Here is a 12,489-nt window from a genome sequence, read left to right on the forward strand (position 1 = left end):
GGGTCATGGATGTCTCACCACAGGGCATTCTAAAGGGATATGTGTGCACATGAGAACAGCCAGTGGTTGTGGTACATAATGGGATCAATGACATAGGTTGAAAAAAAAGGACAGAGGTCCTACAAACCAAAATGTATGAGTTAGGACATGCGTTAAAACATAAAACCTGAAAGGTAAAGCTGCTGTCGTCTTACCAGACCACAGGGGTGTGCTCTCAAATCAACTAGTGTTGCTTTAACCCAAGGGTGACCAAGCCTCCACTAAGAAAGGCTGAATAGATTCTTTAATGGTAACTTCAGCTGGCACAAAAATTGAACCCATGCTATTGGCATCACTATAAACCAGCACCCATCCAACTGAGCCAAACGACATTACAGAACAAATATACAAAAGACCTTCTATCTCCCAAACAAATTATAACAAACACAGTCAGTTTTAAAAACAAAAGCTTTATATAGATAACAATGACTAAATATGTGTACTAAAAATATTTAACATTTTATCCTGCCATTTCCCAATAGCTATCCAGCTGTAATCTATAATGTAGCTATCCAGCTGAAATCAATCTTCCGAAGTTTTTTAAGTTCTTTTTGCTCAGATTTGGTCAGCTTAGGTAACAGTTCTTCTGCTGAATATGCCTCCTTTGTTTCTTGCTCATCCTCAACAAGAGTAATTTCCGTGTCAGATTCATCTTCCTCTTTCTCGCTGTCCATTTCCTCCACCTCTTCTTCTTTCGCACTAATTTCACATGTTACAGAAATGAATAATCAGTTTAAAACAGAATTAGAAACGGAGTTTTTTCTTTCAAGTGAATTATTTGGGAGTAGAATTCGAACACCTAATTACTTCAATTTAATTTGACTGATTATTCCAAACAAATATCACTCAAGTGAAGATATTCTTAGCATCAGTTCCAACTTATTTTTCAGTGTCCCTTAGGACAAAAAAAAAAGTCGGCTGTTCAGCCTCTCAAGCCTGCTCAGCCATGATCCTAAAATTCAGTTCCTTTATTCTTCCTGCCAAACTGCATAACCTCACATTTTGCCCAATTATATTTCATCTGCCAAGCTTACTCGTTTAACTCGTCTCTATCCCTCTACATTCTGTCATCGTCATCACTTGCCTTTCCACATATTTTTGTTCCATCTGCAAACTTGGCTACATATATTCACTTTTCAAGGCATTAATAACTATTGTAAATAATTGCTGCCCCAGCACTGATCCCTGTGGAACTCCATTAGTTACAGGGTCATTCTGAAAATGCCCCTGTTACCCTAATTCTGTCTTCTATTAGCTAATGTTCTATCCATGCTAATACACTATCTATCTAAAATATCACTGTTATCAAGTAACGTAAGGTGTGGTGCCTGACCAAGTTCTTCTGAATATCTAAATAAATTACATCCACCCTCATCCCTCTAAAGTATGAACTTTTTTTACACTTCATTTCCTACATCATTACCTTTAATGCTCAATTTTAAGCCAAAAACAATGAAACCACTGCAAGCTTCTCGACAGTCTGTAACTCACTCTTTTGAAATCTATGATCATTAGTGAGACAAGCCCATATATTACGCAGGAACACATGATCATGTGTTTAGCATTGCTGAAATTTTCTCCAATTTGTTCTTATTATTTGTCATGCTTTGGTTTAAAAATCTTATTTGAAATTGTCAATCAGCAACTAAACTCAACACATCTTAACTGAATCCTTCCCCTCTACTCCTCATTTACTGCCTTTCTGATTCTGCTCAGAATCAAATTATTTTGGCTGCTCATCATGTGTTTTAGTTAATGCAACAGCAGACAACAGTATGTAGTAAAAACAAGTTTACTTGATATTTGCTTTTTAATTCATTCTTGGGATATGGGCTTCACTGCTGGATCAGCATTTGTTGCTGAGGTGGTGGTGGTTAGCTGCCTTCTTGGACACTGCAACACATTTGATGCAGGTACACAGTGCTTTCAGCAAGTTCCAGAATTTTGACTCAGTGACCCTGAAATAACTGATGTGCCATACAGGTATCATACCAAGTAATGCTGTTGAGTGGTTTGAAAGTCTAGTCCTGTGTATCTATTGCCCTTGTCCTTCAAGATGGCAATGGCATGAATTTTAAAGGTTGTCTGAAAAGCCTTGGTGAATTTCTACATTTTATCATGTAGACATTACACACCGCTGTTACTGTGCTTCAGTGGTGGATGGAGTGAATGTTTAGGAATGTGGTGCCAATAATATAGGATATGAAGGTCAAGAAGAAAAATCTAACCCAAACCACAAAGGCCTTAAGTGCATAAGAAACAGGCAAGGACTTGGCTTTTCAGTCCCTCGAGTCTGCTCCGCCATTCAACAGGACTGTGAATGATGTGACATTTCTCATATCCACTTTCGTGCATTTTCTCACTGATCAAGAATCTCTCAGCTTTAAATAGACACATGGAGTCTGCCTCCACAGCAAGGAGCTCCCAAAGACACTCAAACCCTCAGAAGAAATTCCTCTTCATTCCAGTCTTAAACTGGTACCCCTTAATTCTGAGATTATGCTCTTTGGTCATAGACGCTCACAAGACGTTATTTCAGAATTTACCCTGTCAAATCTCTTAAAAGTTCTCCGTTTCAATGAGGTCATCTCTCATTCCTTCTAAATTCCAGTAAGCAGAGTCCCAACCTGTTTAGCCTTTGATCGTAGGAGAATCCTTTCATATCAGGAATTACTCATGTAAACCTTCTGTGAATGCCTCCAATGAAATGGTCCCTTTCTATCTAATCAAAGTAACTGAAGGGTTATACAATGAACAAGCACACAGACAATGGGAAAATCTCAAATAATGTTTGCTTGCGTTAGTAAAATCTTAACTGCATTTTGAATATGTCACATATTCCTAAGCCACCAATTTATACATCTTACCTTGTGCCCATCTTGGATATCATCAATGAGTTCACAAACATTGAACAGAGAAATGATGCATTTGGCAGAACATGAGCTGGTGTATGAAGCATCTTGGAAAAAAAAAATGAAGAATGCTTTTCAGAAAACCGAAGTGGTCAAGACTGCACATTCACAACTGCTCATCATGAAGTTAAAAATCACAACACCAGGTTATAGTCCAACAGGTTTAATTGGAAGCACACTAGCTTTCGGAGCGACACTCCATCAGGTGATTGTCGCTCCGAAAGCTAGTGTGCTTCCAATTAAACCTTTTGGGACTATAACCTGGTGTTGTGTGATTTTTAACTTTGTACACCCCAGTCCAACACCGGCATTTCCAGCTCATCATGAAGGTACTCACCTCGTCAATTGTAGCCGATCCTTCAGGCAGTGCAGTTTGCTTTGCTTCTGAAACAAAATTGGTTTGCTGCTCCCTATGCTTTCCCAGCAACACATGCAAAGGAGTCATGGGAATGTTTTCTTCTATGACCAGCTGAAAGAAAAATGATTATAAAGTTGCAGATGTTGAACAAAAGATTCCCAGAAGCCACTCTTTATAGAAAGAAAGAGAACTTTATCAGCATGAAACACCTAGAACAATAAATAACAGAACTCAGTAAAGGTAATTTATTAAAGCTTCTCAACGTTGGCAAAGTGACGAGGAATAAGTAGGGGAATGAGATAGGCTGGGCTGTTCTTACCCAACAGAAGCAAAAATGGTCTCCTGTGTTGCAACAATTATTCTAACCTACACAATTTAGAGTTATTTCAGTTGATATTTTAAGTCACTATGTCATTAATGTATTATCAATTGTGCAAATAAATTAAAAATAAGGTTTCTAAACCCCTTATCACAATACGTTGCTACCTTGCTAGACAAACACCAGTCAACATTATCCAAAAGCTCTCAAAAGCTCAGATTATTTGTACTTTATATCACTAGAATGAATTAAAGGTTGCATTATATTTTCACAATTTAGATGGCATTTTCAAACTTCTTGAACTTTGAATACTATTTTCCACTTGCAATAAACAAAGAATCAAAAGGTTTTTATATCCAATACTTGAAAAACAATTTTTTTCACAAGATTTTGTATTATCAATTGTACAAATAAATTAAAAATAAGGTTTCTAAACCCCTTATCACAATACGTTGCTACCTTGCTAGACAAACACCAGTCAACATTATACAAAATATTTTGTTCTCTAGCCTCTAGCCACACTATTATTGTACTAGCTACATACATGCTTGCTGGATGATGTCAATCTTTCTTCTACCGATTCTGTACTGAATGTCATCAAGTTCTGTAAGGGAATAAAAAAAAACTTAATCAACTTAGTAAATGAGCAATAAAGATCTAATCTCTTAACTAGTTTGCAAATTCACCATATAAATTTGTTTTACCTGTGAAGCAGACAGGAAGTAGAGCTGGGATCTGGCTAGCCATTGCTTACCATCAGAATTGTAGTCCTCAGGAAATTCTCTGGGAACAAAGAGAGCCCACTGAACCAGACCAGAACACACATTCTTCTGCATGTACAGGGGCCTTGGCTCATTAGGCTTAAAAACAAACACTAGGACAAAGAAAGAACATGAAATGAAAAACAATGAAGTTGACAACTGCTGAAAAACATGATATATTCCACGTGTTCATATCCTTCCATTAAACTAACAGTTGGAAAGTATTAGGAAAATAAAAATTAACTTCTTTGCTGCAGAAGGCTTAAAACTTCAAACAAACCCAACAGCTAAGACAGTTTCATATCAAACCACTTAAAGGACAGATGTAATGAGTAATTGTGACTTTGTAAAACAGTAAATTTAAGACTTAAACGTGACCCCCTTTGAATCAATCCTAGAGGTTATTTTCTAATATCTTGGACTACAAGACAAAAAACATTACATAAAGTATTCTAAGCTATACCTATTAATTCTGGTGTTATATAACATTTATAGCATAATACACAAGCAGTCCAGCCCATTAACATGTTAGTGTAAACTTGGAGAGACTGTAAAGTTTGATTTTTACTTCACAAATGTTCCTCCACAAAAATTGCAGAAAATGCATCGTGTGTATAGCGGAAGAGCAAACATGGTGAAAAACAGATTTTGCATTTTTTATTGCAGAAATCTAGACAATTTTCAAATTCAGAAGTTATAGAAATGCAACAGAACATCAATAGAAAGAGTCAGAAACTGGTAGGTTTATACAGCCTACTTTTGTTCTCTTATTACCTCACCACAGAATGCTGTGGACATGTTTCAGAAGTCATTGGCATTTGACAAAAATCGACTTTAGAAGAGCAAGTTCCAGTTTCTGAAAAGTTGAATGGCTATTACATAGCAAGGAAAACAAAAGCCATCTTTTATGGCCACATATCTAGATCCTTCTCCCTGGTACAAAGCAAAGCCTAAAGCAGCAAGCTGGCATTTTTTAATCTGATTATTCATAAAGCAAGACAAGTAATTAGTCACAAATGAAGTGACAAAAAAATTCAAGTGAAATATTATAGTACCATGAATTTATTTCACGAAGTTTGCAAAATCATTCATCTTTGTTTAAAAGATTTGCATTTAAGATTTATTAGCTACAAATTAATATAACTTCTTGAACATATCTTTTGTGATTAAGTAATCAAATGAAAACAATAATTTGATCAATCTTAAAATTACAATGACTGCACAACAGAAAATATGGTACTTGCTTAATTTACTTATGAAAAGTACAGCACATGCTGCAGTTAAATACAACTATTATACTTACAGTCTGTAACCTGAGAAAATTCAGTAAAAGCAGCAACATTTTCAGAAAGAGGGTCAACTTGCAAGACTTTAACATTCAACCGTGTGCTCCATTCCACTGCAGAAGAAAAATGAGAAACTCAACAGCAGTTTAATGATTATAAAAGGCATGACTACAAAATCTCAGTACTTTGTAAATCACAGATTTAGATTATCATATTGTTAAACAAAAAAAAACACTTACAGCTACAGCTTAAAAGGTTCCAACAGCACAAAAAACCATTATCAGTTGTTCCGAGGAGGTACTTGGAACAGCTGAGTCTTCCAAAGGCAAGGTCTCTGAAAGATACAAGTGAAACTTGTAATAAAAATAACATTAATTCTTGATTAGAAATATTGCAAATTTAGTTTTTCATACAATTGTCAATCGTTAATGAGAACACGCAATCCTGAAATGGCTGATTTCAATAAATTTTATTGTTTCATGGATGTTTCGAAAGATCACTTGCATGGGTCAATGATTTTTAGAATTAGAGCATTTACAACTAACTCAACTATCCGATGTAAAATATGAACAGTCCAAAGAGCCCATTTCTAAAACTGTTCAACGGTTAGTGAGTTTTGAGAAGATTTTAGCTCAGGTTGAGGTTCTAGAAGTTGCTTTGCTCACTGAGCTGGAAGGTTCAGTATCAGATGTTTCGTCACCATACTGGGCAACATCTTCAGTGAGCTTCCAAATGAAGCACTGGTGGTGTAGCCCCTTTCTATGTTTGAGTTTCCTTGGGTTGGTAATGTCATTTCCTGTGGTGATGTCATTTCCCATGGTGATGTCAATCTGTTCTTTTTCTCAGGAGGTGGTAAATGGGATCCAAGTCATCACAACATCCACAAAGCTGCTTTAGAACATTATTTCAATGAGCCACCACACAGTGCAGCACAGAGGAACTACACAGAGCAGAGGAAAAATCACCTATATAGTGTATTCAAAAAGAATGGGTACCAATGAACACAGCCCACTGATTTCTCAGCAACAAACCCCAACAAGCAGACAAAACACGTCCAGAAACCCTAATCACTCTCCCCTACAAAGACATTTCTGAAGTGACTGCCAGACTACTCAGACCCCTTGGCATCATGGTAGCCCAAAAACCCACATTCACGCTAAAACAGCAGCTTATGAACTTAGCAGCTTATGAACTTGAAAGACCCTATACAGACAAGCAAAATAATGTCATCTACAAAATACCTGGCAAAAACTGCAAACACTACATTGGACAAACAGGCAGAAAACTAGCCACCAAGATACATGAACATTAACTAGCCACAAAACGACATGACCCTCTCTCACTAGTATCCTTACATACAGATAAGGAAGGACACCACTTCGATTGGGACAACACACCCAATCCTAGGACAAGCCAACAGAGACATGCATGAGAATTCCTAGAAGCATGGCATTCCAATCAGAACTCTATCAACAAACACATTGATTTGGATGCCATTTACCACCCCCTAAGAAAAAGAACAGGAAAGGCCATCACCATAGAAAATGATGTCACCACAGGAAATGATACCACCAACCCAAGAAAACTCAAACATAGAAATAGAAAGCAGGCTATACCACCAGTGCTTCATTCAGAGGCTCACTAAAGATGTTACCTAGTATGGTGACGAAACGTCTGAAAACAAACCTTCCAGCTCAGCAAGCAAACCTCCATCCATGTTCAACTGTGTCGTGCTCTGAACAGTCAAAATTAATTGAGTTGCAGATTGTGTTTACATTTATGTGGAACAGCAAGATGATAAAGACAAAACATGTGAAAGGCTCGTGCAGGAGTGGTGGAAGAGTTGGGCAAGTGTAGTAGATACACTTAGAGAACATCAACCCATTTCCACTGCTACGGAACTTCGTCCGGGTCAGCCTGGAAAACAGATGGGTTGCCCACTGAACAGAGGCTGGGAGACAATTTGCATATGAAAGCCCTAATTATAGACCATTTCATAATCTCATTGGTATGTTATCAATGCTGCAATAGCTTCCTTTATCATATGGTATAGCCACTGAAGGCAGAGGTTCCATGCCACAAACAATGGGCTACATTGATGGAAGGCCATAAATGCTGACCGAGAGCAATCCAATAGAGTGGTTTACCACCTTGGGTAGATTCCGATTTGTTGACTGTTGTGCAGGAGGGTGCTTCATTTCAGGCAGTCACACAGTCCCCAACCTCGGTGAGATTGCTGAGGGTCTAAAGCTGCTAGCTCTCTGTATTGGTTTGGTCGAATAAGGAGCCGTCACAGCATGCTTGCAAATGGCCAATTCGGATGCTGTTTCTAGGAAGATTGCTTTTCCTGTCTCATTATAAACGAGTGAGTACTTTGGGCCCCTATTTGGTCCTAATATCAAATAGTCAACTCCAAAGCAAAAATATATCAAAATCTTTTACATTCGATTGGCTCTCTTAACCAAAGATTATCTTCACTTTGAATAGCTTTTACCAAAAGTGAAAGGCTCATCACACAGTGCAAAAATACTATGATTAGCTGATGTCGACAGAGTAAAATCAGTCATGAAGAGGCTGAAAACTGGGTAATTTAACATTTTGAAGGTTAAAAAACCCCCCAAAATTTCTAAGAGGTGAAATATTATTTTCAAAATTAGAGCCATATGACATTTATATTTTACAGTATGGATAATTATATTAATAGCAGTGTTACAGCCAGACAGCAACTAAATTTGTGGAGGACTTACTGTATTTTCCCAGGTGGATGGCAGAAGGTGCATTTCAGATCCCAAGTGTCCGGGTCCCATAAAGTAATGATCTGTTCAAAACTGACAGCAAGCAGGGAACCATCCTCAGAGAAACTACAATTTGTGGCCTGAAGGTGGTGATATGTTCCCACAAAATCACAGCTCCAGCATACACACTTTCCTGGAAATGAATTACAAGAAAAACAGCACATTATGTAAAACACCATGTGCAGAAAAATCACAATTATCTGACCTTTTGCATTGGCAATTTAGTTCAAATGTTTGAGTACTTGACACCAAGTTACATGAAACTGCACACCACAAAAATGCAAATTACAAAATATCAATATTAGCCTCACTTTTCAAAAGGGGGACTGGGGCATACACTAATAGGTTTAACTTCTATAAATAAATCACTAACCCTGTGATCAGCAAACCACATGCACCAAAGCTAAAGAGTAGAGAGCAGGGAAAACCATGATTTGAGTGGTGCTGGAAATGCACAGCAGGTCAGGCAACATCCAAGGAGCAGGAAGATCGACGTTTCGGGCAGGAGACTTTCATCAGAAATCATCATTCCTAATGATGGGCTCCTGCCCGAAATGTCGATGCTGCCCAACCTGCTGTGCCTTTCCAGCACCACTCTAATCTTGACTCTAATCTCCAGCATCTGCAGTCCTCACTTTCGCAGGCAAAATGATTTCTATCAGCAAATGAGGTATTAAAATAAATGATAGGACAAGTTTGGTATTTCATATAATTTTTCAATGAAGTAATAATCAGCTTGTTGAAACTGGATGACAAAATTCTGTAACTCTATGTGGAAACCTATGCAAACACACCTTCTACTGTTGAATCTCTTACAACTGAAAGTGCACCAAGAATACGTTACCTGGTTGTTCTATTGTTAAGGTTGTCAAGAGGCAAAAACTTACCCAAACCTTTCTAAAACTTTGAACAATGTTTTACAAATTGCATTTACAGGAACTAGAATGCAAGAAACCAACTTGAAAAAAAAAGAACAGCATTTTACACAACATGAACAGTGTGCTCTGGTGGAATGGAGATGCAACAACTGTCAATCTTAGTTCTCAACCAGACAGGTGGACTCTGATTAGTCAGAATAATGTGTTGGCAATGGAGTAGAGACTGGCAGTCTTCACAACCGAATTTTCTCATGAAAATAGTGAAACGTATGCATAGATTACTTTTCTCTTCATTAAAAAAAAAGGACCCGGTGTCTTAATACATGTATCTTCTAGCATGCATCACATGAGCCTAATTAATACTTTTAAACTGGTTTCCAATGTACTTCTTAGTACAGTTTGATGTATTTTATCCACTGATTCCAACAGTAGAATCACATCTAATTGTGGACACACTGTTCTGAGGTTTGCAAACATAGACTGAGTGAGCACAATTGGTATGTTGTCACTGTGAATCGTCAAAGGGTCATTAAAATTACCCACATCCTTACTGGATCTCTTATCTAAAACCTGAAATATGTGCTCGCTCTCCTTGTATCATCCGCTTTCCCTTGTCTACTTTAGACAAGGTGTTATAATCTACTCTATAATCTAACCTTTACCAAATTTCCCCATAATTTTGTGTGCTCCAATTTCAAAGATAACACGTATGCCTGGAATAATTTTGGTAAATCTTTTCAGGGTGACTATGGACTAGGACAAGGTGCAATTCAGAGTTAAAATAATTAAATGGGGTGGGGTGCTCAACTTAAATGAAGTGACAACCATTCTAGTGCAGGTAAACTAGTATGAAGCATTGGAAGATAAACCAGTAATGGAACAATCAACTGCCTTTAAAAAAGGGCACGTTGTTTGGGTACAGCTATACATATTTCAAGAATTTTGCAGAACAAACAAAATCAAAAAGGTTCCTGGATGATTAAAAAAAGAGAAAGCAGAAGGATGCCTGCTAAGGCAAGCGAGGACCTGGTTGAACATAAAGCTCAGAAAGCAAGTGTAGACTGAGCTAAGAAATGTCAAATGAGGCTACGACAGTGTAAGAGACTGGCAGTTAGCATAAAAAGGAATCCAATCATTTTGTTCAGATATAAAAATGGGAGGAATAAAAAGCATATGGACTCTATTATGGAGAGGGCAGAGAGAAACCAGGGCTGCTGGGAAAGTCAGTTTTACCCACTTAAAAAGACTTAGCTCGAAGGTTGGGCCTCCATTTTGAGCAGAGCAGCAGAGCTGCCAGAAAATTTTTAAATGGGTAAGATCTAAACCAGAGACCAGACACCGTAGGGCCTCCCCCCAATCCACTTCCTCTAACCTTACTAACAGTCTATAAACTCTAAGTTTTCAGGTTCTCTCATTTTTTTCCCCCTTCTCTTCCTTGTTTAGTTCTGATTTGGAGATGCCGGTGTTGGACTGGGGTGTACAAAGTTAAAAATCACAAACACCAGGTTATAATCCAACAGGTTTAATTGGAAGCACTAACTTTCGGAGCACCGCTCCTTCATCAGGGGATTGTGGAGGACACAATTGTAAGGCACAGAATTTATAGCAAACATTTAGTGTGATGTAACTGAAATTATACATTGAAAATTATACATTGGGCGGCACGGTGGCACAGTGGTTAGCACTGCTGCCTCACAGCGCCAGAGACCTGGGTTCAATTCCCGCCTCAGGCAACTGACTGTGTGGAGTTTGCACATTCTTCTCGTGTCTGCGTGGGTTTTCTCCGGGTGCTCCAGTTTCCTCCCACAGTCCAAAAATGTGCAGGTCAGGTGAATTGGCCATGCTAAATTGCCCGTAGTGTTAGGTAAGGGGTATGGGTGGGTTGCGCTTCGGCGGGGCGGTGTGGACTTGTTCGGCCGAAGGGCCTGTTTCCACACTAAGTAATCTAATCTAATCTAAAAATACCTTGATTGGCTGTTGTCTTTTGTCTGTTTGAATACCATGATAGTTTCACTTCTTTCATATGTAAATCACAAAACCTTTTTAAGAAGTTGGTGTTAGTCCTCTGTGTTCTCTGTCTGTGACATGTTTAGATTTGATTCTAATCTAAAAAGTGAGATAACAGAGTTTTACATGAATTCATGCAGTGAATTCAGCCAACGTTGTCTATCTTATATGTTGCAGGCAACGATGCCCTGAGGCATAGTACATTGGTGAAACCAAGCAAAGGCTATGGCAACAGATGAATGGGCACCACACAACAATCAGCAGACAGGAGTGTTCGTTACAGTTGGGGAACACTTTAGCAGTCCAGGACATTCGACCTCGAACCTTCGGGTGATCATCCTCCAAGGCGGACTTCGGGACAGGCAGCAGCGAAAAGTGGCTGAGCAGAGGCCGATAGCTAAGTTCCATACCCATAGGGAAGGCCTCGACCGGGACCTTGGGTTCATTGGTTTATCTTCCAATGCTTCATACTAGTTTACCTGCACTAGAATGGTTGTCACTTCATTTAAGTTGAGCACCCCACCCCCATTTAATTATTTTAACTCTGAATTGCACCTTGTCCTAGTCCATAGTCACCCTGAAAAGAGTTACCCTGAAAAGATTTACCATTGCACGATACACACACAAAAACAAAACACTCCTACACACACACACACCCCCTTGCAGTCACACACATTCCCACAGGCATCCTGAGTCTTAGACCACTCTAACTGATGCACACACACATATACACTCTCTCAGACAGACAACTCCCCAACCCCAGACACACACACACGCTCCCACATGCACCCCCTCACAGACTTAAGACACACTACACTCACTATACACACAAAAACACACTCACACGCACAACCCCCAACCCAGATAGACACACGAACAGACACAAAGACCCAAATGCACATATATATTTTGTGCCGTGAATTTGTATTTGCAGAGTTACATTGTACTTTGCTCAAAAACTGCATGAATTCATGTAAAACTCTTAACGCACTTTTTAGATTAGAATCAATCTAAACATCATGGCATAGACAGAGAATAAAGGGGGCTAACACATTCAACATATTGACTATCTAACACCAATTGTTACAGCTAACCTGAGAATGCAACTTCTTAAAAAAGTTTTGTGATTTACAC

At 38.6% G+C, this 12,489-nt stretch overlaps 1 protein-coding gene across 2 annotated transcripts in view; it reads right to left on the bottom strand.

The window, feature by feature from the left end:
- Positions 1 to 429: 429 nt before the first annotated feature.
- The window catches only part of wdr75 (WD repeat domain 75), a 35,592-nt gene continuing 23,532 nt past the window's right edge, over positions 430 to 12,489 (bottom strand). For both annotated transcript variants that reach the window (XM_072579021.1, XM_072579022.1), the window contains 8 exons: positions 8,423 to 8,603; positions 5,915 to 6,009; positions 5,693 to 5,788; positions 4,333 to 4,502; positions 4,173 to 4,232; positions 3,289 to 3,420; positions 2,907 to 2,998; positions 430 to 738 (listed from right to left, as the gene is read on the bottom strand). In XM_072579021.1, coding sequence (XP_072435122.1) covers positions 537 to 738; positions 2,907 to 2,998; positions 3,289 to 3,420; positions 4,173 to 4,232; positions 4,333 to 4,502; positions 5,693 to 5,788; positions 5,915 to 6,009; positions 8,423 to 8,603 — 1,028 coding nt within the window. In that variant the 3' untranslated portion in view covers positions 430 to 536. The remainder of the gene's footprint in view (positions 739 to 2,906; positions 2,999 to 3,288; positions 3,421 to 4,172; positions 4,233 to 4,332; positions 4,503 to 5,692; positions 5,789 to 5,914; positions 6,010 to 8,422; positions 8,604 to 12,489) is intronic.

The sequence above is a fragment of the Chiloscyllium punctatum genome, chromosome 10 (assembly GCF_047496795.1).
Source record: "Chiloscyllium punctatum isolate Juve2018m chromosome 10, sChiPun1.3, whole genome shotgun sequence".
In the NCBI taxonomy this organism is placed as follows: domain Eukaryota; kingdom Metazoa; phylum Chordata; class Chondrichthyes; order Orectolobiformes; family Hemiscylliidae; genus Chiloscyllium; species Chiloscyllium punctatum.